At 45.2% G+C, this 25,549-nt stretch overlaps 2 protein-coding genes across 9 annotated transcripts in view; one reads left to right on the top strand and one right to left on the bottom strand.

Annotated features, from left to right (window-relative positions):
* The window catches only part of SUPT7L (SPT7 like, STAGA complex subunit gamma), a 14,334-nt gene extending 5,795 nt beyond the window's left edge, over positions 1–8,539 (bottom strand). The window contains exons 1-3 of one of the 6 annotated variants that reach the window (XM_081904244.1): positions 7,853–7,960; positions 4,608–4,907; positions 3,573–4,091 (exon numbers count right to left, since the gene is read on the bottom strand). In XM_081904244.1, the coding sequence (XP_081760370.1) occupies positions 3,573–3,985 (413 nt within the window). In that variant the 5' untranslated portion in view covers positions 3,986–4,091; positions 4,608–4,907; positions 7,853–7,960. Of the gene's footprint in view, positions 1–3,572; positions 4,092–4,607; positions 4,908–5,660; positions 5,879–7,852; positions 7,990–8,163; positions 8,293–8,328; positions 8,454–8,516 lie in introns of those variants that run through there. The other 5 variants (XM_081904246.1, XM_081904242.1, XM_081904243.1 and 2 more) reach the window with 5 other exon arrangements.
* SLC4A1AP (solute carrier family 4 member 1 adaptor protein) overlaps positions 7,872–25,549 on the top strand; it is a 21,615-nt gene continuing 3,937 nt past the window's right edge. Inside the window, exons 1-12 of one of the 3 annotated variants that reach the window (XM_081903974.1) lie at positions 7,872–8,583; positions 10,454–10,643; positions 10,975–11,097; positions 13,279–13,339; positions 15,418–15,557; positions 15,933–16,093; positions 17,409–17,478; positions 18,479–18,668; positions 19,168–19,279; positions 19,800–20,031; positions 23,906–24,004; positions 24,831–24,886. In XM_081903974.1, coding sequence (XP_081760100.1) covers positions 7,972–8,583; positions 10,454–10,643; positions 10,975–11,097; positions 13,279–13,339; positions 15,418–15,557; positions 15,933–16,093; positions 17,409–17,478; positions 18,479–18,668; positions 19,168–19,279; positions 19,800–20,031; positions 23,906–24,004; positions 24,831–24,886 — 2,046 coding nt within the window. In that variant the 5' untranslated portion in view covers positions 7,872–7,971. Of the gene's footprint in view, positions 8,584–10,453; positions 10,644–10,974; positions 11,098–13,278; positions 13,340–15,417; positions 15,558–15,932; positions 16,094–17,408; positions 17,479–18,478; positions 18,669–19,167; positions 19,280–19,796; positions 20,032–23,905; positions 24,005–24,830; positions 24,887–25,549 lie in introns of all 3 variants that reach the window. The other 2 variants (XM_081903975.1, XM_081903973.1) reach the window with 2 other exon arrangements.

The following is a 25,549-nucleotide window of genomic DNA, read 5'->3' as shown; positions in this document are numbered from 1 at the left end:
ACACGCACCAAGCACACACAGGATACAGAGAAACACACACACAAAAACAAGCCACCATGAAAACACACCCAGTTCATCAAGTGATCAATTTTATGACTAGGGATGGGATGATCTGCATCCCCAGTAGAGTGTTGGGATGGGCAGATGTTTGAACAGTGTCTATTATTATTATTATTATTATTATTATTATTATTATTAGCAACTGCTACCCAAAATCACAGTGGTCTTGGGAAGCCAGAAACAAATGCTGTTATAAGGCCAGTTGGTCCCCCCAACTTAATCTGAAGTATTTCTAGACCAAACCCATTTTAGACTTTCAGCTCTGGTATCTTAACTATTTATTTATTTTATCTATTTATAGAAGTATTTCTATACTGCTATATCATAATACAGCAGGGCAGTGCAAAGCAGTAAAGCCTTAAACACCATCAAAACAATACATGCAATCCTTAAAGTGGCTGGTTCATCCATTTAAACACCAGCAAAGGCCAGTCGGGATTTTTTCTTTAAAATCTTCAAAGAGACGTCTGAAAGTCAGAAGTGAGGATACCTGCCAAATCTCTGCAGGAAGACTGAACCACAGCATGGAACCGGCAACACTAAATACCTGGCTTCTAGTGGAGACCAGCTGGACCTCTGTAACACATGGGACAACTAACAGCACTCCTCTGGATGATCTCAGCGATCAAGCTGGGATGTAAGGGCTCATATGGTCCTTAAGGTATCCTGGACCCAAGTTGCTCAGAGCTTTGTATATCAACACAATAACCTTCAATCTGGCCCAGTATTTATGTATTCATCCATGTTTCCACACTAGTGTTGCTAATGATTATGACGCCAGGTCCGGATTTTTTGACATTTATGGCGTGGCAGAGGAAGCCTTCCTGCTTGGCTGAAGTCAGGTATGGACTATTACCTACTCAAGTTTTTTTTTTTAATTCTGTACCATGCAAACTCATGATCTGAAATGAGTTGGGCATCATCCAGGTCTGGCACTAATACATGATATACTGGGGTTCATGGCAGGGCCTACCCATTATGGGGACAGGAAGTGTGCTGATGGGAGCTGCATTCCATGCTCCTGAAATAGCCAATTTCAAAAAACAATGGGGCTGGGTAATTGGGCACACAGCCCATAATTCCAGATCAGGCCTGTCACCACGCCAACCCTCCAGTTCTTACTACGGGACACAGTATCTGCAGCAAGGGCTTGGGGAAGATGGTATAAGATTGGCATAGACTGGATCCCCCTTGTTCTGCCAACTGAACTGTACCATCCCACATCAGTATATTGGGGGAGTGCTGTAGCTCAGTGGTAGAGCATCTCCTTTACATGCAGAAGGTCCAAAGTTCAATCCCCGGCATCTCCAGGTAAGGCTGGCAAAGAATCCCACCCGAGACCCTGGAGAGCCACTGCAAAGTCTGTGTAGACCAGGGGGCTCCCGAACTGTGGTCCATGGACCACCAGTGGTCCGTGAGCTTCATTCAGGTGGTCTGCAACATGTCCATATTCATATTTTTATAGTACAATGGTACCTCGGGTTACATATGCTTCAGGTTACAGACTCTGCTAACCCAGAAATAATACCTCGGGTTAAGAACTTTGCTTCAGGATGAGAAGAGAAATCGTGCTCCGGTGGCGCGGCAGCAGCAGCAGGCCCCATTAGCTAAAGTGGTGCTTCAGGTTAAGAACAGTTTCAGGTTAAGAACGTACCTCCGGAACGAATTAAGTACTTAACCCGAGATACCACTGTATAGCTGTTGCTTCTCTTATTTCATACACTGTATTTTATGGTTTTGCCATTTGAATTCCATGTAAAGCATGTGCTCTATCGCTGATCAAGTTTTGGCTGGCTGGGGACATTACTGGATAATGGAATTCCACCATCTTCTCATTCTCATCTGGTTCTAAGATGTGTAGACTACCCCCCTCAATAGAGTACAGTGACAAATCTGCCAAGCCTTATAAATCAGAGTTCAGGTTAATGAAGTTTCAGGCATCATAAACTGGGTCATTTTCTGTTTCGATCGCTGAACATGACAGGCAGGCTATCTGTCAAATGCCCCCAGCTGAAGTGATGAGAAGCGTTATTTAACATGAGGCAAGGCCTTCCCTTTTCTAAGTAGAGAGATCCTGTGGCCCATTTCCTGTTTAACCAGCATGTCAAGGTAAAAGAATATGGTGCATCTGGAAGCGGTGGAGGTTCACGCACATAAAATAATGGGCTGAAGTGATAGGCCTTTCCAAAGATGAGCAGAATGCTCAACTTTAGAAGGCAAAGGTTGCCTTCTTGCAATTGCTTCAATTTTATGAAACATTACACTGCTGAGCTGCATTTTCTAACCAGTGAATTACTGCAGAATTCTGTTATATGACCAAAGTGTCCTTCCAGGTAAAATAAAAGGTGGGTGTTTGTGGATTTAAAGCAAGATTGAATTAGTTACTGATCCTGGTGGTGACGGGTGACCTCCAATGATTCAAAAAGATGGGGAGCTTTTTCCTTATTTCCCTTTTCTGACGTTGGCTCAGCTGTGTCAAATTCCCTCCTAATAACGCCTGAATTCTTCTCTGCATTGCGCCTCCCTTCCTTGGCCTGCCAGTGTAAAACAGCAGCAGTTGTCAGCTGGACCTTAACCATCAGCACTAGTGTAAAATTGACAGCCCCTATGAGCAAGCGGTCAACAAGCTTTGCCTTTAGCATTGCCAATTTGCAGCTCCATCACCAGACAGGGATGGTGAAATCTGAAGACAAAGTAGTCGTACTCCTCCTGCCTGTTCCCCCACCTCACCCCCAGACACCCAGCCAACCACCCTTTCCTTCACATGGGGTGTAGCAGTCCTGGAGTCCTGCTTGTTTCTTCATTTAAAGTCATTCATAGGCTGCTACTCCTCCCTAAGGAGCTCAGAGGAGCATACAGTAAAAAAGAAAACACACAGAGGCACTAGAAAACAACAGAACTCGTGAGAGTCCAAATAACCATGAGAGTTCCAAAGCCTGATTTCCAAGCAAAAGTTTAACTGCCTTCCTGAACGCTGCATATGCAGATTGCCAGGATGGCCTCAAATGGGGGCGGGTCAGGGCACAGCAGTTCAGGGGCAGGCGGCTATCACGTGCAAAACGGGAGGGGTGGTCACAGGATATAACTAACCACCTCCATATCTGAGGCCCTGAGGCTCTAGGTAGGAATGGAACTCTTGGCAGAAAATCTTAACCCAACCCTTGATTGCCCATGGATTATTGTTAATTGTTTAAACCACAATGGGGAAGCTGTCGCGTTCCATATATTTTTTAGCTGCAATTCCCATTACCCATGACCATTGGCATGTGTGCATGATGGGAGCTAGGCTCTGACAACATCTAAAGAGTCACAGGTTGGCCATTCCTGGTTTAAAATGTGGAAACACCAAGGGCCTATTCCACTAAATAGAGGGCTCACTCAGCAGTTTAAAAGAAAAAAATATTGAGCAGTGTAGAACACAGTAACAAGAAAAAAAACCTCACATTTGTGTGGCTCAAAGCCAAAGCTCACATGGCCAACCACCAGCCCCCAAAAGACCCCACATCACACACCTGTAAAAATCGCTTTCTGGATCGCTGTGCCGCAACTGAAACGGCATCTTGGGAATCTTGCTGTCGAGAGGAAGCAAGTCATCAGGGAGAGGTGGGGAGCCAGGGCAGGTGGGCAAAGGCTCGCTTTCTTCCATCTTGATGCCCTCCGCTTGCTGCTGGCTCTGACTCTGAGCCAGGGCAATGAGGTTGCGCAGCCGTCGGTTGTGCTGCATCAGCTGGATGGTGTGAATGGTGAGGCTGCATGGCTCCGAGGGGATGTCCAGCATGGTGGTGGGCTTGGGCTTGTTGGCAGAAGGCTGGTGCAGCAGGGGATCCTGGACCTCCACAGTGCGGAACTCTCGCTGGAGCAAATCAAAGGAGCTGCGGTTGGCTTGGCTGGACGAGACGGGGATCTCGCCCCAGTAGCGCAGCATCTTGCTTGCTTGTTAGCACGAAAGCTGTTGAGATCACTTAAGGGACTCTTGCTGGAAGAGCAGCTACTCAGCAGGTCCTTTGCAGAAACAGGGTGGGCATTTTAACCTGGTTCGAAAGACAGGAAGAAAAATCCAAAGGTGTGTCATCAAAAGTTCTCCTTCAACCATCCAAAAGCTCAACTGAGTAATAATGCAGCCTTCATCAGAAGCTGAGCTACATCTTCTTTAGGAAGTTATATACATACCCTAGAAAAACAGAAATTGCTGTGAAAGTGGCCTTACAGAGGATCTATAGATTCCAATTAGCGCTAGAGATGGAGTTGGTGGAAAAAGCTGGGATGAGCTCAGGCTCCCCAATACTAGTGTGATATTGTATGAGAACCAAACCATAACTGAAAAAGCCATGACTCTGGTTACATTTAAAATTCCAGTGGGGGGGGGGCCTCTAATGGGGTGCCTGCTTTTAACATTAAGAAGGTTTTGGGTAAGAAGCCTAAACCCTCTCTACACACTGCTGTTTTAGACACCATGGCTTCCTCCACCCACCTATTTTGATAGTAAAACCATACACTCATTGCTTCATGAGATATGCAAAGTAGACAAGAGAACAAATGTAGCTCACCCATCAAATCTGGTTTGGCCCTGAAACAAAATAGCTGTCAAATGACTGCAGAAATTGGGAAAACGCTCCTGGGGGGGGGCAGGCAGACCCCCAGTACCTCCGAGCGTCTCCCAATAGGCACGTCTCTGGAATGGCATGTCTCTTCACTCCAAAGTGCCCATCTGAAACACTTCTCTTATGAAAAGTGCACCCAAGTCTTCTGGCATCACGCAGCAAGAAGATAGAGACATCCGTAGATCTAAACTCTGTTTTATTCACAATATATACAGAGTCCATAATCACGTCTGTGCCCTCCAAACTCTGGCAGAAAACAGAAAGCAATCAGCAAAAGCGAAAGTACAGTCCAATAACACTCTCAGACAGAAGAGATAAGACAGTCTTCCATTCCCACACTCTTCTCAGACATCTCATGTGATTTATACTAATCACACTAACCAGCATCAGTTACATAAAATCCTAACATACGCCTGTTAAAAGCATGGGATTGGGGGAAGGGGTGGCAGGCTAAAAGCTTGGAGGTGGGATTTCCCCCCATTGTCCAAAATGCTGAGCTGAGTTTCCCCAAGACACTGAGGTGCTTGCAGGATGGAGAGGAGGAGGGGGGGAGAGGATTACAGACGCAGCAGCTTCCAAATCTATTGTGCAAATTAAATACTGCAAATCTCTTGTTTCTCAACAGAGTGCAAATTGGATTCAGGTTACACCATCCATGGCTCACAGACTAAAAAAAAGTCTCAAAACAATTGATATGACAGTAGATTTCAATTTATTCATGCTCTATGTAAACTATTCAATTCAAGACAGCTCCAAGATTAAGTCCCACAAACAGCTTCTGTTATTTAGGTTAAGGCAGAAAAGAACAGAAGAGGAATTTGATTGTGTGTAAATCATTCCTTGGGTGTAGTTACTGAATCCCTTTGCCAATTCCCCTTACAGGTTTTTTTTTGCCATACCCTGTGGTTTCCTGGCCAAACACATTGCAAAACGCCTTCCAGCTCAATGCTGTGCACACTTCCCTGCATGTAAGCCCCAATGGAATACAGTAGGACTTACATCTGAATTACAAGGCATAGGATTTCACCATTATGCTATCATACAGAGGTTGGTATCAAACAGCTCAAACAAGGCAGAAGTAACTTCTAAGGGTTGTCTCAAGATTTGCAAGTAGTTTTTGTGGATAACTGCAGGATTCTATTGATTCAATTCCATCAAAGCAAACTTCAATCTCCTGCATATCCAAATAGGGCTGAGGGAGACTCCTGCCTGAAACCCTGAAAAACCAAAGCCAATACAATACTGAGTTGGCTGGACCAGTAGTCAAGACTCGGCATAAGCCAGCTTCCTATGTTCCTAGCTTTAATAAATGCTCACAAGCATCTGCTAGTCAATGCAGCCACTGCTAAAGCCATGCTAAATAGCTGAGAGGACACTATTTCTATGTTTCATTGGTTTGGAATGTGTGTTTTGCCAAGGTGTTTTTTTTTGGGGGGGGGTGGTGGATGCATTTTTGAGCATCACTCCCCCCCCCCCCCGTGAAACTGACATTTCATTGTGCTTGATGTAAACAAAACCTGCCCTTTTTCCCTTATCCAAGAGCCCGTATGGAGTCCTTAAGTGGGTTCTCTATTGGTAGGAGAAAATAACAGAAGCCAACCAGAGAATATTGAGAAGCAAAGCAACTAGTAAGCCTGATCTTTATTAAACTGTTGCAACAGGGTCCTCACTCACCAGATGCAGGGAGGAGGAACCTAGAACAATGGTGTGCAAGCCCTTATATAGACTTTTGAAAGTGCCAGCCTGTAGCCCAAGACCACCCCCAAAACATCATGCATACATCACAGAAAGAGGTGGTCCCCAGCAGAAATACATGGGGGGGTCTAGAGCAGAATCCTGTCTGGCAGGAAACCTGTTAATGGTCACTGATTGGATTACCTGGGCATCCTAGCCATTCTTTTGTGATGATAAATACTTCATTCCTGAGTCCAGGTCACAGCCTCACCCTATTCATATCTTAAATGTAGCCTTAAGGCAGGATTTGTGAGCACAGAGATGATGGGGATGTTTTCCCATTTCCTCCCTCCTTGCAGAGAAACATTTGGTCAGTTTGGGAAAGTCGAAATGGTTTCAGGACTGTCTTCCTGTACTGTTTCAGACATGTGGTTTATATATTTATGTACGTGTTTGCCTTGTACATTTAATTTATATATTTGAGACCTTAAACTCTTATAACGTGCTCATTGCCATTTCTTAGATTTCCAAATGTGTCCCCAGGCCCCAAAATGGTGGGGACCCCTGGTTTAGATTGTTGCTTGGGGAACACCAGACAAAAAGAGTAGGTGGGGGCACAGATTCTCCTCACTGACACATTTACATTTGAAAATGTTGCTGTGCAGGGTGCTTCTTTATTCAGATACATATGTGCTAAAGGCAAGTCGTTTTAAAAACTGCTTCAAATATGAGAGCCGGTAAGTAGGTATCTGCACACTTCAAGTATTCACCGTGTCCCTGTATTGCATAAGTTGTGTCCTCATTTTAGGGACAGCTGAACAACACATACTAGAGGCGGCTCAGAGGGGAAGTGGGCTGACTTTCTAGTATAAAGGCAGGCTGCAAGAACGTTGAGGGTTCAAACAAAATGAACAACACGTGCAAAGTGAAGCAACCCTGCCCCGTGGTGGGAGTTACTCCAGGTGAAAAGGAGAGGTCCTTGGAGCGTGCCCAATAAATTTCCACTCAGGTAAATGGTGCACAGGTTTCCTGGAGAGAGAGAGAGAGGGAGAGGTGGACACGGACGGTCGGTCGGTCTTTCAAAGGCAGTCAGGAAAGCCTTCTGCCCCCTTCTCAGTCTCTCGGATGACCACCCTCCAAATCATAGAACTGCAGAGTTGGAAGCGGTCCTAACGGAGGGGCCATCTAGTCTGACCCCTGCTATGCAAGGAAACGGCTTTGACCGGGATGCCCACCACCTAGAGCCCTCCGCAAGAGCAGTAAGGAGCCCTGTTGAATCAAGTCAAAGGCCAGCGGCGAGCTGGATGCCCCCGAGGGTAGTCCACAAGGGTGAAGCGGCGGCGGCGGAGCTCTCTCCCAGCAGCTGGCATCCAGAGGCATATCGCTTCCGACCCTCCATCCTTCTCTCCCCCTCGCTTGTAATAATAAAATTGCCACACGGCTTTCCAGCCTTTAGGTAGCAGAGCGCGCGCGCAGGCACACACGCACGCGAACATGCAAACTCGGGACCCACTTACCCCCGCGGGAGGGCGCGTACAAAGGCCGAGCCCTCGAAGACAGTGACTCCCTTCCCGGAACCAAAGTGCCAGGGCGGTGGTTTCCGCGGGGGAACGGTTTGAGAACCGGACGCGCTAAAATGGCGGATCCCGCGAAGCAGGGCTGCGAAGGAATGGGGGATTTCAAGAAGCCGACTCTGCCACCTCCGTTGCCGCCGCCGCCTCCGCCGCCGCCTCAAACTGGGGCAGAAGACCCCAAGAAGGCAGCGGTTGCCAAGCCCCCGCGAGGCCCCGCTCCTCGCCCTTGCCCCCCTCCCGACCTCCCGCAGTACCAGGAGCCTCCGTGGGGAGGATGCCCTGCCAAGGAAGAGGAGGCCTCGTCCGGCTACAGCTTGGAAGTGGTGAAAGGCGGCTCCGTGCTGGAAAGCGTCCGCTTGGCAGGCCGCAGCTGGCTGCTGGTGGGCCGCGCGCCGGGCTGCGACCTCTCCCTGGCTCACCCGTGTGTGTCCCGCCACCACGCCGTGCTCCAGCGCCGCCCGCCGCCCGCCGGGGATGAGGAGGAGGAGGAGCGAGGCCAGGTCCGGGAGGAAGGGGAAGAGCAGGGTCCCGAGCCCGGGCTCTACGTCTACGACCTAGACAGCGCGCACGGCACCTTCCTCAACAAAGCTCGGATCCCGCCCCGCACCTACTGCCGGGTTCGGGTGGGCCACGTCCTGCGCTTCGGGGGCAGCAGCCGCCTCTTCGTCTTGCAGGTAAGGAGAGGGTAATCGTGATAATTTATAAGAATAATTCATTATTTATACTCCGCCTGGTTTCCCCAGCCACTCTGGGCGGCTTCCATCAAAATATTAAAAATAACAATAAAACATCAAACATGAAAAACTTCCCTAAACAGGGCTGCCTTCAGATGTCTTTAAAAGTCCGATAATTATTTCCTTGGCATCTGATGGGAGGGCATTCCACAAAGCGGGCGCCACTACCAAGAAGGCTCTCTATGCCCACCTGTACCTTTGGGTGCAGGCTGTGGTGTTAGTTTCTGTACTGGCCATGCAATCCTACACACTTTTACCCAGAAGTCCTGACTGCATTCAGGAAGACTTAGAATCGTAGAGCTGGAAGAGCCCACCAGGGTCATCTAGTCCAACCCCATCTTTTGCCCAACATGGGGCACTTACCCACAACCCTGAGATTAAGAGTCTCATGCTCTACCAACTGAGTCTGCCACTGCCTGGACAGCCTTTCATAAGGGAAAGTGAGGGTAGCATGCCAGATTTAAGATGCTGTGAGCACCTTCAAGCAGGGCATCCAACACCTAATTCTTGACTGTCGTCCTCCTTCTCAAGGGAAAGAATGACTGGTGGAGCACCTTCAGACATGGACAAATAACACACACACTGCCTCAGCTTGCTATGGCAAGCAGAATTATTGAAGGCTGGATATAACAAGAGAGTTCTCTGATCATCTAACACAGAAAATAGGAGTGTCTCTCTAGATCAAATGTATTTGCTGTTTTGGTTTGTATTTGGAATTGGAGTTGTTTTTAAGATGTATTTCTTGTTTTATCACTTGATGTTTGCCACCCTGGGCTCATTTTGGACAAAAGGCAGGATATAAATTTAATAATTGAACAAGTGGCTGCATGTTCAAAGAGCAATGCTGTTCACTGTCTGTTATCCTGTAACAGTTAATGATGCTGAACTGCACTTGCAGATGTCCCAATTCAAAGTGATGCTTTTGACCTATAAAACCTTAAATGGCTCAGGACCACAATACCTCAAGGACCACCTCTTCCCATATGAACTGACCCAGACCTGTGATAATTATGGAGGCCCTTTTTTTATGTGCCTCCTCCATGAGAGGTCTAGAAGGTGGCAACATGAGAATGGGCCTTTTTTCTGGGGCTCGTCTTATGTGAAATGCTCTCCCCAGAGAGACTTGCATTTTCTAGCTGTTTCACCTTATGGTGTAGAAATGTTATTGGTTTTTCATTCTAGCGAAGGAAGAGGCTCTGTGTTTCACAGCCTCCAATTTAAAGATGAATTAAGAATCTACCTAGCAGCTCATTTATACATATCGCTGAAGAACTGATGCTTTTGCGTTATGGTGCTGGAGGAGACTCTTGAGAGTCCCATGGACTGCAAGAAGATCAAACCTATCCATTCTTAAGGAAATCAGCCCTGAGTGCTCACTGGAAGGACAGATCGTGAAGCTGAGGCTCCAATACTTTGGCCACCTCATGAGAAGAGAAGACTCCCTGGAAAAGACCCTGTTGGAAAAGATGGAGGGCACAAGGAGAAGGGGACGACGGAAGATGAGATGGTTGGACAGTGTTCTCGAAGCTACCGGCATGAGTTTGACCAAATTGCAGGAGGCAGTGGAAGACAGGAGTGCCTGGCATGCTCTGGTCCATGGGGTCACGAAGAGTCACACATGACTAAACGACTAACCAACACCACCATTCTATAATAGTTAAGAAACTTGAACTTTAATCCTAACTACATTTGTTAGAGAGTAAATCCCACTGAACTCAATGGGACTTATTTCTGGTAAATAAACTAAGGTTATAGCTATCATAACTTTTTAACTGGCATTCAGTTTTGTATGTTGTAACTTAATCCGCAGGGCCCAGAGGAGGATCAAGAACCAGAATCAGAGCTGACTGTAACCCAGTTGAAAGAACTCCGTAAGCAGCAGCAGGCCAAGTTAGAGAAGACCATGCTGGGCGATGATTCTGATGAAGATCAAAAGGAAAAGGATGAACATAGAAATGAAAATAGTCGGAGTACTGATTTCACTTGTTCCTGGGGACTGGGTAAGTTACAGTATATTACTGGTAGACTCTTAACACTTACCTATGCTTCATCTTCAACCATTGAAACTTGTGTGGTGTTAGTTCATGGAGCTTGTTTCTGTCTTCTGTTTTCATTGCAATAAAATTATATGTGAATTCCATGTTTATTGAGGACTGGGATTATTTCCTACCAAAAAGGCTGTTCAAAGGCTTTGTACATGTGGCTTTCTTCCACCTGTAGGTATCTGGGCAAGGTTTATCTTGCCACACTCCTAGATCATAAAATGAGGCTGTATTTTATTCTCTTCTATATCTACTCTCATTTATAATTTTATTTGCATTTGTTTTTCAGGGGAAGATGCAGAGGAAGAGGAGGGTGAAGAAAACCCTATCGCCATCGAGTTTCAGGAGGATCAAGAAGCCTTTTATTTGAAAGATCCCAAGAAGGCATTGCAAGGTTTTTTTGACAGAGAAGGTATGTGTGTTACCTGTCATGCTTGTCTACCATGGTAGTGCTGCTTAGCAGAGCCACTCAAGAAGTTAGTGTATATACATATAATGCACTGCTTTTAGCATAAAAGCCTTCAAATCAGCTATCAACAAAACCATTAAAGCCACAACATATAGAGGAGTGGAAGAGTGGCAAAAATACTGTACTTCAGATAAAAGAAATGAGGGAGTAAGTAATTTCTGGGTGATCCGAAATGGCAAGCAGGTGGTCCTTTAAATGCCCTCGCCCCAGACCAGCAGTTTAAATTGGTCCCAGAAACAAACAGGGAGCCAATGTAGATAGGCCAGCTGTGGTGTAAAATATTTCAAATGAGGCCCCAGTCAGCAGCCTGGCTACAACCTTCTGCAGCAGCTGCAGTTTCCACGCACTCTTCAAAGGCAGGCTACTCTGAACATGTTGCAGTAGTCTGATTAGAATACACCTAAGTCATTTGATGGTGACAAGATGTGTATTTCCAAGTAAAGGTCACAGCTGGTTCACAGGTCAAAAGCTGTGCAAAGATGGCCCTGTCCACCGCTGCCACCTGACCAACCAAGAAAAAGACTGGGACCCAGACTGCTAATCTGATTCTTCAGAGGGAGAACTACATTCCCCCAAACAGCATTCCTACTGTCTAAAAGTACTTTTGTCTCAGTTTGTTTGCCCAGTCAGTTACATATCCTAGACTCTGGTTCAGGTGTTCCATTTCCTCTCTGGAATCAGATGGAGTTATAAGCCCCATTATATGTTCCTCACCCGAGGGAAAGGTGTGTACAAAGCAGCTGTGGGCCCATCCCTCTGGACCTGCCTTTGCCAACACAAAGTTCCTGCCATCTGCACATTAGCATGGACATTTGAGATAGAGAAGCCTTTTGCCAAATCCCTCTGTGCATCCAAGAACCATGCACAACTCAAGGTTCAGGGTAGGCTATGTATATAGAGGTCTACAACCAGAAGGGTGCCCCTCTCAAATGTCCATGCTTGGATGGCAGGAGTTAGGCCACAGGCAAAGCAGTACAGACCTTTAGGCATTAAATTCAGGAGTGGGGGGGGGGGAGGGCTGGCACACTCACTCCTGCACCCTCTACACAGTTTGCCCCCTCCCCCATGTTCAGCTGAACATCTGAATAGAGCTTTACTGTGCTTCTTGATCTTTTAACCTCTTCTGTGTTGCTTACAGTCATCCTGCTTTCTGCAGGAGAAATAAGAAAGAAGCAGATTGGACAGATCTGTATAGCTATAGCCTGGTTTAACTTGAAAGTATTAGTCCCTCCATGGCAATTCTGCCCTTGGGTTTTTTCCACACACACCTTTGTAACCTAGAGTGGTACAGTACTAGAAACAAATTAAAGTTATCAACCTTTTGTGTTTAAGAACTTCAGAGTGCAGAAGAGGATGGCTGCAGTCCCAAACAAACTTATTAGGAATAAGCCCCATGGAACACAGTGGAACTTATTTCTGAGTAAAAATGCATAGAATTGTGCTGGCTATTTGGTTTTAGACTGAGCATGGGTTATTATACTTTAATGAAATTCTACTTATTCTATGAGATACTGCAGCTCATAAAAAATTGTGAGTGCCAATTCATCTTCGACATTGGTGGGGAGACCACTAATTTCCAACGTTTAAATTACTTTGTCAGCTTAAGCTCCTTTATGGAAACGAAGCTTAACTGCAGCATTATCTTTGATCTGTACAAAGAAATGTCTGAGAAGTTTGTTAAAGCTTTGATCTAGCAGTGATATATTCACCGGTCTAGATTTCTCTAAATGTGTCTGACTATAGATGTGTCTGAACCACTTACAGATGCAGGAATATCTGTGGAGTTAGAGTGATGGATCATTTTAAGACCTTATTGCTAATTGATAAATGAATCAATATTAAATATAGCATTGCCTTAGGAAGGATTTTTACAGATACTGTGCAGTTAAATTTTAATCCATGTAATTAAACTGCTCCAATTGCTGAAATAACAATGATTCCAAATACTTAGCCAGTTAATAGTTTAATACTGTTACCATTCATAAAAAATTAAAATAATTTACAAAGGAGTGAAGAGCAAGAATTTAGGTTAAATGTAATTCAGGCTATCTATTTCACTACAAAACAAAGCTGCTGATAATGTATGCAAGTAAATCAGCTCCTCTCCCTCTCTTTTCTTCCTAGGTGAAGAGTTAGAGTATGAATTTGATGCACAAGGAACTGGCACTTGGCTCTGTAGGGTGAAGTATGTATGTATTCTATGTAATAATTTTGTATAGTTATGTCTTTCTGTAAGTCAGAGAGGCAGAGAAAGCTGTTATGTCTTGTACATCTAGAATTGGTTTAGAGCAGTTAAATGGAAATGTAAAAATATTAATTCCAATCTCATTTATTGTCTACACCAGAGCTTTCCAAACTGTGTGCCGCCACATGTTAGTGTGTTGGCTGCAATGTGTAGGTGTATTGCACAGATGCACCCCAAGCTCCGTTTGGGCCTGGAAAGGGGTTAGTTTAACCTTTGGTTTGCTAGTAAAACTGACTTACTGTGTCACAAAATGATGCATGTCTAAAAAGTGCATCACCAACATGAAAAGTATGGAAAGCTCTGGTCTACACTGTATTCTTGTCAAATGATGAGTGGTGTCCAACATCAGTCATACCTAGAGTAGACCTATTGAAATGAATGGATTTAAGTGACTTAACTCAATGGATCTACTCTATGACTAATGTTGGAGGTTTGCCAAATGCCTGTTGATTGCAATAGCTCTTAGGTTGTCTCTGTACTGAGTGTGCTAGAATGGGGGAAATAACTCTGAAAGAAGTGAGTGCTTTGTCTTTCAAATAAGCATAGAAGGGATTTGTCATACTATTTTCACTAAAATATTTGATTGTGGTGATAGAGTTCAGGTGTCAACCCCACAAATACTCAAATGCCTTTTTTTCAAGGGTTCACTTGGTTGTATTGGGAAACAAGGATGGCAATAGTCACACAAGGGTTGGCTGAAGAGGTCCGTGCCCTCAACTGGAGTACCCTTTCCAGTTCTGTGCACCATACTTAGAAAGGATGCAGGCAAATTGCAAAGGGCAGCAAAGGCGGTCAGTGGTGTAGAAAACAGATCCAATAAGAAAGGTGGATGGGGAAACCCAGCTACAACTAACTGTTTTATATAGGCTGTAAGCTGCCCAGCATGGCTGGGACAGGGTATAAATAATAAAATTATTATTGCAAAACAAAAAAAAATTCCTTCCAGTAGCACCTTAAAGACCAACTAAGTTAGTTCTTGGTATGAGCTTTCGTGTGCATGCACACGAAAGCTCATACCAAGAACTAACTTAGTTGGTCTTTAAGGTGCTACTGGAAGGAATTTTTTTTTGTTTTGACTATGGCAGACCAACACGGCTACCTATCTATAACTAAAATTATTATTGTTACTGTTATTAAGGAAAAGAGATGAGGCAATGAGATTTCAGTTGAGATTAATAGAAATTGTTACCTATTTTCCCGCGAGTGCTCAGTTGATTATATAGTCTGTAGTGTTTCCAAGGGGTTGCTCGAGCGTAAGCAAGCAAATATTTCCCTGCTTGGCTGTGAAGCCTTGCTTTTGCTGCCAAAATAAACCTGATCTGTCCGGAGCCCCACTCTCCCATGGCTGGCTCAATCGCTGGCAGAATCTGTCAGTGGGCGGTTCTTAAACTTTCCCCAGCAAAGCAGCTTCTTGACGCCCAGTCTGTGCCTCCCCTCTCTGCGCGGATGCTTTCTGCGCAGGGAGGGCATGGGTGGCGGAGGACCCCTCTCCTCCCCGCTCTTCCCAGGCACGGAGTCCTGGGACCGCCTCGCCACTTCCGACTCCTGCGGCTCCTCTCCACTGGAGGTGTGTTTACTCTCCTCCGTTAAAGAGGAACTGCTCCCCACGATCCCTGGAGGTTCTCTATAATCCATTCGGCTTTTCCTCTCTCCCTCCTGAACCGATGGCAGTTCCCTGACATAGTCTATATCCTATTTTACTATGGGAAAGTCTCCACCGGAACCTGCGTGCTTGGCCTTCTCAAGCTGAAAGTTTAAGGCCTAAAGCACTGAAACAGAATGCGTCCAACTTTTGATAACTCTCCATCCAGACCGAGACAAAATAAGTGGTCGTGGGTGGAAGGCCGCCTCCAACTCCGATTCTAAACCTTGTATAATTAATGTTGAGATGTTTTATAACCAAAGAGGCCAAGGTTATTTGAAAGAACAGTTTTGAGCAGTACACAAGCCGACACTGAGCAGACATGTCAGGCCATTTGTTGATCTTTCCTTGAACTGTAACCTTCTGAATTCAATAGGCTGCCTATAGATGATGCTTCGGGGAAGCAACTTGTGGCAGAGGCGATTCATACAGGGAAGAAAAAGGAAGCAATGATCCAGTGTTCATTGGAAGCCTGCAGGATACTGGATGCGAGGGGTGTGCTGCGGCAAGAGGCAGGTAGGTGGACTAGCCAGAGGCTCTGGCCACGCAGAATTCTTTTTGGAAATAGTCTTATTGACAAGAGCTTTGAAAGAATTTAAATCTGTAAAATGTGTTGTAACCCTAAGCATTTTTATCTTATTAACTTATTATACCTCTTACTATCATGCTTGTATCTTGCTCACCTACAAGGATTGCTGGCATGCGCTGTTTGCATTTTATTTTCACAACTATTGGATGTGATGACTTCACATCTTTGTGTCCATTTGCATACTTGCTTGTTTTTTGAAATGTGCATTAGATCACCTGTCACTAAATCAGAAGTACAGGTGTGTAACTGGCTTCAAGCTTTTCCAGTTTTCTTCATGTATTTTTGTCTTCATTCTTTCTTAGTATCCCGAAAAAGAAAAGCGAAGAATTGGGAAGAGGAAGACTTTTATGATAGTGATGATGACACATTCCTTGATCGGACAGGAGTTATTGAACAGAAACGTCTGAGCAGAATGAAGAAAGCAGGAAAGATCGATGAGAAGCCAGAAACCTTTGATTCATTGGTAGGAACAACTTCAGCCAGGGATTCGTGGAAGTTAGTCAAAATTTGTGCCTGCTGCTGACCCTGTCCCTCTAGGCCAAGATACAGGGTATTGACTGATGTTACTGTTGAGTTTTGGAGGTTCACTGAGCATCTTCAGGGTTCAGAACAACTGCAGGGGCAAGCTTCCCCCCTCCACCTCAATTCTGAGCTGGTCGCAGGGAAGGTGGAGCTGAGAAATCAGAGGGTCATCTTGCTGTTTCTCTAATATCTCTTAAATCCCAGTGGAAGGCCACCTAGAGTCCCTACCTGACTCTGGAGTAGAGAAGACCTCATGCAGAGACTTGGAAGACAGCTTTTTGCTTTCTGGTTCTTTCCAAAGTCGATGCAAAGTCTAATAGATTCCTCAGCATTTTCCCAGGCTCAGGAGAAGGGATGGTCGCCAATTTGACCACTGTTCACGCAGAATGACTTCCATGAGCACAATGGCATTTGACCTCTCCCCTGCACTTACCTAAGATCTGCTCCAAAGGATATGGGGAATCCCCAGTGCAGATTTGGAGGAGTGCGAGGGTAAGTCCCATTGCACTTTCAGAAATCGTCTGGTGTGTACAGTGATTTAGTTGGATAGAACCCAAAGTATCTTGCCAAAATTTTAAAAATGTTGTCACCTGAATTATGCTCTCATAAATAATCATTGATAAGAGTGCTGCTGCAGAGGAATATAAACCACTTTCCACTATCACATTACTTGTCTGGTATCAAATTTCAGAGGGGTAGCCATGTTGGCATGTTCATTTGTCCAGAAAGAATCATTTTTTGGTCTTCTAAACTGAAATAACACAGAAGGAAAACACTTGATTCAGTGTGGCAAAAAAACTTAATAACAAACCAGTGGCAATTATTTAAAATGCTTTCATACCACTGTATAGCCAAAGATTTCTACGCATTTTACATAAGTTGTCTCTCTCTCTCTCTCTCTCTCTCTCACACACACACACACACACACACACGCGCGCACACACCAATTGCAGGTGGAAAAGTGACAGATAAAAAGCGAAGCTAAAAGACTGAGTTAAAATTTTCAAGATATTTTGAATGCCTGGTTAAATTTCTTTTAAAGGTTTTGCCTGACTTCCATAAGACAAGAAAGTTGCCGCCGGGTCAACCTCCCTCGGGAGAGCATTCCACAATTGGGTTGTTGCTACACTTCCTTGTATTTCTAGGCTTTTCACTTTGCCAGCATTTGGGAACCCAAAAGGTTGCTACATTTTTATTTTAAAGTTTTGTAAAGCTATTACAGATGCTCATCACTTTTCAATTGTCTCTCTCTGTAGAGTGCAAAATTAGCCGCAACTGAAAGAGAGCTCTCTGAGATAGCAGAGAAGCTGAAATCTTCAAAGACAAGTAAGGCCACATACTTTATTCAAATGTTGGGGTTGTCTGCGTGAGAATAAGGCATAATTAATTTGTAATATTAAGGGTACAGTGGTGCCCCGCAAGACGAACACCTCACAAGACGAAAAACCCGCTAGACGAAAGGGTTTTCCGTTTTGGAGGCGCTTCGTAAAACGAATTCCCCTATGGGGTTGCTTCGCAAGACGAAAAAAATCTTGCATCCCCCCGCGGTTTTTTTTTGCTTTTTTCGCCCTTTTCTTAAGCCGCTAAGCCGCTTATCAGCTGTTCCGCTGATAAGCCGCTTAACAGCTGATCGCTGGAAGCCGCTTGACAGCTGTAGCGCTAGTCCGCTAAGCTGTCAATGGGCTTGCTTCGCAAGACGAAAAAACCGCTATACGAAGAGCCTCACGGAACGCATTAATTTCGTCTTGCGAGGCACCACTGTATTTTGTTTCTGTCTTCCACAAATGAAAGACTAAGCCAAGTGTAACATCATGATTAAAATTATTTAAAATGCCTTATACTTGCCTTTCTAAAGAAGCTGATCAAGTTAAAACTCTCAAATTCAGTTCTGTGGAAAGCATGTTACATTTAGTGGAAGGAAAACAAATTTCATTCTGGGATAAGGAGTTTCAATATGGGCAAGTGATAACACACTTTTGGCATAACCTTCAACTTCCTTCTTGCAAGTCCTTTTCCGATCAGCAGCCCTCGAGATGTCCTTGAAAGTTAGTTATACATGCCTAGCAGTATGCCAAAGGAACCAACTTTATCAGGCCCTTCATTTTTTTGTTTAATACTAAGTCAATTTTTGCACAGATAAACCCTGCATTTTCCCAAATACAGTTACTAGATTAAAGAATTCAAGCACATCTGTAGTCTTAATTGTATTCATCTCAGAAAGTTGTATTGGGCATCTGTTCTGTGTCAGCTACTAAAATTTTGGACCACTACTAACCATAAGTAAATTGGGATGGCATGATTTTTTCTGTATTTGTATTTCCTTTAGCACAATCGCATTCAGCAGCGCAAGATTCTTTGGACGAATTCATGACGGAAATAAAATCAGGATGTGCTTTAGACAGTGTGACACGTAGAAAGCTTCATTTGCGGACTTTTGAGCTGAGGAAAGAGCAGCAGCGATTGAAAGGATTGATTAAGATTGTTACACCGGCTTCATTGCCGGAGCTGAAATCCGAGTGAGTCATCGTTTTATGGAGTGGTAATCATTTTATATTTTCCTTGTTGAGCTATAGTTCTCTGATGACTACCCAAATGTACATGCAGAGGAGTATGGAGATGGTGGGAGGCAGGTTTTGGCACTGGAACTTCCCAAAGAACTGGTTTCCAAGTCTATTTTGACGTACAACCCTGGTGAGCATTAATTGTGATTAATGGCAATGCCAACACATAACCCTCAGTCCCCATGGATAACGGCAGGGGAGAAAGGAATTCTTGTTTGAGAAGGGAGCCTGCAATTCTGTTATCTGTCCCTGATGAGCTTCATTGTCTCTGCACGAGCCCAAGGCCACACCTTGAGGTTTGCAATGAGAAAGAACTTTTAAATGTGGAATCTCCACATGAGAGAGAGAAAGCTCACACAGCAATAGTTCTAGTGCTGGTCCTTCAGAATTTGATACTAAAGCTATGTGTGTATTTTACTTATTCTCTTCCCCTCCCTCCCCAAATGTTCTGTAGGCTTGGGAGTCAAGATTCGGAAACTCAGAACAAACCCAAAAAGCTGACTTTACCCATGTTTGGTGCCATGAAAGGAGGAAGCAAATTCAGACTGAAAACTGGTACTGTGGGGGTAAGTAAAGAAAGCAAAAGCTATGGGTTGTATCAAAACGTGTCATTCAGCTGACAGGAAGGCTTCTTAGCAGAACGGGAAGGGAAGCCATTTTGACCATGCCCCATCTCCCCTGCTGCCCCCCAACATTTTTGAGTATTGAGAGCAGGGGAGGGGGTCAGGGGAAATGGGAAATAGCTGGATATTGCTTCCCTCCCCATTTTGCTGATTTCATTTATTTTGTCTATTCAAAGCCATCGCAAAAGATAGGCTCTATTTAGAAGTTGGATCCATTAGGATGGGCACTCAAAGATATTTGGATCACATCACTTCTGTGGGCACTAGTAGGAACTATTGTAGAAACAGTTCAGCTTTGGGCTTACTTAGTGAGCCTGTTTATGTTTCTACCAATCTCAGTAAGTACTTAATAACTGCTGTTCAAAGGCACATTGCCTCATAGCATGGCATATTCTGTTCCATATATCAGTGGCAGATGATATAACAACTACATTCATGGCAATTTTTGTTTGCCCCACAGAAGTTGCCTGTCAAGCGTCCAGATATACCTGTAAACCTATTAAAGATGAAAGATGAGGGGCCAGAGGAGGAGGAAGAGGAGGAGGAGGAGGAGGAGGAAGAAGAAATGAAAGCTGTAAATCAAGGAACACAAAACCCAATGACGCAGATGCCAGCACAAGAAACAGTTAGACAGCATAAACGGCCTACCAGTTCTTATGATTGCAGCAACAAGGAAATGGAATTTGTTCATAGAGGTTAGTCTAGTTATGTTCCCCTTCATTTTGAGGATCTTAAAAGCAGTAACGGGGACTGTTGGAATGCTTGATATGTACCATATTTTTCGCTCTATAAGACGCACCAGACCATAAGACGCACCTAGTTTTTGGAGGAGGAAAACAAGAAAAAAAATATTCTGAATCTCAGAAGCCAGAACAACAAGAGGGATCGCTGCACAGCGAAAGCAGCGGTCCCTCTTGCTGTTCTGGCTTCTGGGATAGCTGCGCAGCTTGCATTCGCTCCATAAGACGCACACACATTTCCCCTTACTTTTTAGGAGGGAAAAAGTGAGTCTTATAGAGCAAAAAATACGGTACTCCTGCCAACAACAGTTAGGTTCAGCTATGTTCATTTCCTTAAGTGCCTCTGAAAACCCTGCCCTGAATTCTTTTGAAGAAGTATGGACGTCAAGAGCTTAGTACAGAAGTGCACATTGATGGGGTAAATTTCTTCCTTTGGGCTATATGGTCTTAAGGCCTTGGGATAAATTGTTCTAGAGAACCTGTGGAGAGAGGAGTGTTGGGTACAAGTCTTTCAGACCAGCTCCCTTCCTCCTCAGCTGGCCAGGAGCTAGCATTTGTATGCTAACCACTGCTGTTGGGACTGTCCCCTGTGACTTGCATCTAGTGCACATATCTGTGTGGCTGGTTGCAAAAATGGCTGCCCCCATCGCAACATTTCAGACCATTTCAGAGGTCTCTAGTGATGATAGAAACCATAGGCTGCTCTAATCAATCTCTCAAACAGTTCAAGTTGCTAATGGTATGTGTAGGCCAGGCTTCCTCAACCTCGGCCCTCCAGATGTTTTGAGACTACAATTCCCATCGTCCCTGACCACTGCTCCTGCTAGCAAGGGATCATGGGAGTTGTAGGCCAAAAACATCTGGAGGGCCGAGTTTGATGAAGCCTGGTGTAGGCTATGAAGAGCTCAGATTAGCATATTAGCATATTAGCATATTAACAGCATATTAGCATATTAGCAGCATTACTATTTTATAAGTGTTAGGTTCATTTTTAATACGGATATTTTCCTTGCAAGGGTCTCTTTTTAAATTCAAAGTACCAAATTTCACAGGCATCTCCAAAGACCAGTGAAGCAACAGGAATAATTATTGCATAAATTTCAAGGTAAAATTTCTTAGGCAATGGGGATTTTAGGTTCAGTCTAGTGGGCACAGCACCTTCACACACCAAAATATAGTTATGAGGCTTTACAGAGCCCTTACGTTCCCGCCTTAATCCCTCACCTTTTGGGGAATGCAAAAGAAGTGCCATGGTCAGATCACTTCCTGGTGCAACTGGACTTCTCCGCAACCCTTCCCCTCCGCAGGGAGGTGGGACCGATTTGGATGGTCCGCCCCCGCCACTTAATGGATCCAATTGGCTTCCAGAGAGTGGTAGGGGATGCTTTATCCCAAGTTGATGGCCTTTCAGCCGATTCCCTGGTGGCACGCTGGAATGCGGAGTTAACCAGGGCTATTGACTGTCTGGCTCAGAAGTGCCCTCTCTGATTGCATGGAGCCCGGACAGCCCCGTGGTTTTCCCCGGAGCTGAGGGTGATGAAACAATCGTTGAGACGGCTAGAGCGCCGGTGGCGGAAAACTCATTCTGAATCAGACCAGACACGGGTTAGAGCTCAACGTCGAGCCTACCAAGTGGCAATGGCGACGGCGAAGAGGGCCTTCTTTGCCGCCTCCATTGCATCTGCAGAAAACAGCAGCAGGAGACTTTTTCAGGTGGTTCGCAGTTTATCGGAACCACCTGTACCACCGGGGCCTGGTAGGGACCCCAAGATCTCCTGCAATGCTTTTGCAAAGTTTTTTGCAGATAAAATCGCTCAGATTCAGAAGGAGGTAGACTCCACCGTGGGAGCAGGGCCAGGGCGGGAGAGTGCTAGAGTTCTGTCTGGTCCTGTTATATGGGATCAATTCCAATCTGTTACCTCCGAGGATGTGGACAGGCTGCTTGGACGAGTGAAACCGACCACCTGTCTCCTTGATCCTTGCCCATCCTGGCTGATAAAAGCGAGCCGGGAAGGGCTGGGCGATGGGCTTTGCAGGGTGGTGAATGCTTCCCTCTGTGAGGGAGCCTTCCCAGACCCGCTGAAAGAGGCGGTCATTAAACCACTTCTTAAAAAAACATCTTTAGACCCGGCCAATTTGGCCAACTATCGCCCAGTCTCAAATCTGCCATTCTTGGGCAAGGTGATTGAGCGGGTGGTTGCTGAACAATTCCAAGCACGCCTGGAGGAAACGGACCATTTGGATCCCTTCCAATCGGGATTCAGGCCTCACCATGGGACTGAAACTGCCTTGGTCGTGCTGGTTGATGATCTCCGGCGGACTAGGGACAAAGGTGAGAGCTGTTTGCTAGTTCTGCTGGATCTCTCAGCGGCCTTTGACACCATCGACCATAACATCCTTCTGGACCGTCTAGAGGGGCTGGGAGCTGGGGGCGCTGTCATACAGTGGTTCCGCTCCTTCCTCCTGGGCCGTGTCCAGAAAGTGGTGGGGGGGTGAGTGTTCAGACCCCTGGGCTCTCACTTGTGGGGTGCCTCAGGGTTCTGTCTTCTCCCCCATGCTTTTTAATATCTATATGAAGCCGCTGGGAGAGATCATCAGGGGGTTTGGACTGGGTGTTCATCAGTATGCAGATGACACCCAGCTCTACCTCTCCTTTAAATCAGAACCAGTGAAGGCGGTGAAGGTCCTGTGTGAGTGCCTGGAGGCGGTTGGAGGTTGGATGGCAGATAACAGATTGAGGTTGAATCCTGACAAGACAGAAGTACTGTTTTGGGGGGACAGGAGGCGGGCAGGTGTGGAGGATTCCCTGGTCCTGAATGGGGTAACTGTGCCCCTGAAGTACCAGGTGCGTAGCCTGGGAGTCATTTTGGACTCACAGCTGTCCATGGAGGCGCAGGTTAACTCTGTGTCCAGGGCAGCTGTCTACCAGCTCCACCTGGTATGCAGGCTAAGACCCTACCTCCCCGCGGACTGTCTCGCCAGAGTGGTGCATGCTCTAGTTATCTCACGCTTGGACTACTGCAACGCGCTCTACGTGGGGCTACCTTTGAAGGTGACCCGGAAACTGCAATTAATCCAGAATGCGGCAGCTAGACTGGTGACTGGGAGTGGCCGGCAGGACCACATAACACCGGTTCTGAGAGATCTGCACTGGCTCCCAGTACGTTTCCGAGCACGATTCAAAGTGTTGGTGCTGACCTTTAAAGCCCTAAACGGCCTCGGTCCTGTATACCTGAAGGAGCGTCTCCACCCCCATCGTTCAGCCCGGACACTGAGATCCAGCGCCGAGGGCCTTCTGGCGGTTCCCTCATTGCGAGAAGTGAGGCTACAGGGAACCAGACAGAGGGCCTTCTCGGTAGTGGCGCCCGCCCTGTGGAACGCCCTCCCATCAGATGTCAAAGAGATAAAGAATTACCTGACATTCAGAAGACATCTTAAGGCAGCCCTGTTCAGGGAAGTTTTTAATATGTAATGCTGTACTGTTTTTAACACTGATTGGGAGCCGCCCAGAGTGGCTCAGACCTCCTGTGTTTGTGTGTAGCACAGTGTACCTGCTTTGATAGCTCAAAGCAAGTGAAGTAGCAGGACTCTGAACATTTCTGATCCTCTGGCATTTTGCAGCCTCGTTGCTGTGTAAGCCTGTTTTTAGATAGATAGATATGAAAACTAATTTTATTGGATAAAAGCTATTATAGCATAGCATTGATCAGCTTTTTAAAAGAAATAAAGGCAGTTTAATTGTAAGCTGTCAGAATTTGTTAAGATTTAATCTGTGTTCATTAAAGAATCTGGTTGGCTAAGTCTGTGGGGTTCCATTTTTCTTTTACAGGAGCTCAGCCACAATCAGAGCCTTTGAGCAAAGAGACAGTGGCGCCAGAGTGCAGCTCCCCACTGAATAAATCACAGAAGAAGCCACAAGGTGAGCCAGGTGAGTACGAGAGAAAAATGGGTGACAGCACTGGTAGATACAATCATATTCTGTTGGTTTGTACAGTTGGAGTGGGAAAATATATTTTAATACTTGGAACATCTTGCAATATAAGATAGCAGTTCCTTCAGCTTGTTTTCTGAACATCTAATCTGTTGTAACAAATAAAACCACAATGCTTAAATAAAATAATAATCCTGATGAGATACTTTCTTTTTGGCAAAATGCATAAAGAAATTATTTAAATGATCACTGTGTGAAGTTTCCTAGTGTGTTAAAAGTTGAGAAAAAGGTTTTTTTATAGTAATCATATTCTTAAAGGATGAATACTTTTCATTCAAAAACAAGTAACAACAAAATTTAGAAGGATTAAAATGTATTAAATTTAAATAAGTAGGATGGATTTGTTAAAATTTGGAAAACTAATAAAAATTAATGTATTTTAAAAGATTAGAAGGAGAATGGAGGAACATTTAGAATGTCTGCTTTGTAGTGCTAGGCACATAACTAAAATATTCAAGATTTTCTGGAGAAAGGGGGGAAATAGCAAGCAATACTTGGTTTAATATAGCACTGCTACAGGTAACAAAATTGCTAACTTTTACTTTGTGAGATACACCCCAAAGGCAGTTTTGCTGTCCTGGCTCTGGCTTGTGAGCATTTTGTTGGTGGGGCCTAAGGAGCTGCGGTGCTTAATTTTAACAGCTCCCTGGCCATTTTATTTTTATTTTTTACATAGGGGATTTATTTGTCTGAAATTTGTTTTGAATAATTTCTCTAAATAGAGTTGGCAGTGTTAATATAGTTTTTCTTATTTTTTTCCTAGCACCTGAGACATCAGCAGGAAAGTCCAAGAATAAGAAAACAAACATTGCAAATACGGTGAGTTGGAGGAACTAAAGCATATAAATAGGATGAAGGTGCACTGTAACATACTGCATTCCCTACCTGGTGCATTCACAGAATTGCTTGATGCCGGCATTTATGGGAGATGGTGTCCATAAGAGGATAAAGAAAAGATAAGATAGTGCTAGTGCTGTGTTCTCTGGCACCTGTGCAGTCCTCCTGACTTGTGTGGCATAAGTATTCAGGCTGCTAGTAGTGGGGTGGGACACTGTTGCCTTCTTGTGCTATTGCTGGACGGGGGGGGGGGGGGCGGGTCAACCGCCAAGTCAAATGCAGCTTGGAGGACCATTCTCTATTCTCACTGGCCATGTGCAGCAGCGGTCCAGTTCGTTGGTGAGGCCGTGATCGTATAGTGGTTAGTACTCTGCGTTGTGTCTCATGTCAGGCTGATAGATACTGTTCTAGTACAGTGGTGCCCCGCAAGACGAATGCCTCGCAAGACAAAAAACCCGCTAGACGAAAGGGTTTTCCGTTTTTCGATGCGCTTCGCAAGACGAATTTCCCTATGGGCTTGCTTCACAAGACGAAAACGTCTTGCGAGTCTTGAGATTTTTTTCACTCCCCCCCCTTTTTCTAAGCCGCTAAGCCGCTAATAGCCTTTTAGCCGCTAAGCCTTTAATAGCCGCTAAGCTGCTAATA

The sequence above is a fragment of the Podarcis melisellensis genome (genome assembly GCF_964234715.1).
Source record: "Podarcis melisellensis genome assembly, chromosome: 3".
Taxonomy (NCBI): Eukaryota; Metazoa; Chordata; class Lepidosauria; order Squamata; family Lacertidae; genus Podarcis; species Podarcis melisellensis.
This window is presented reverse-complemented; position numbering and strand designations above follow the sequence as displayed.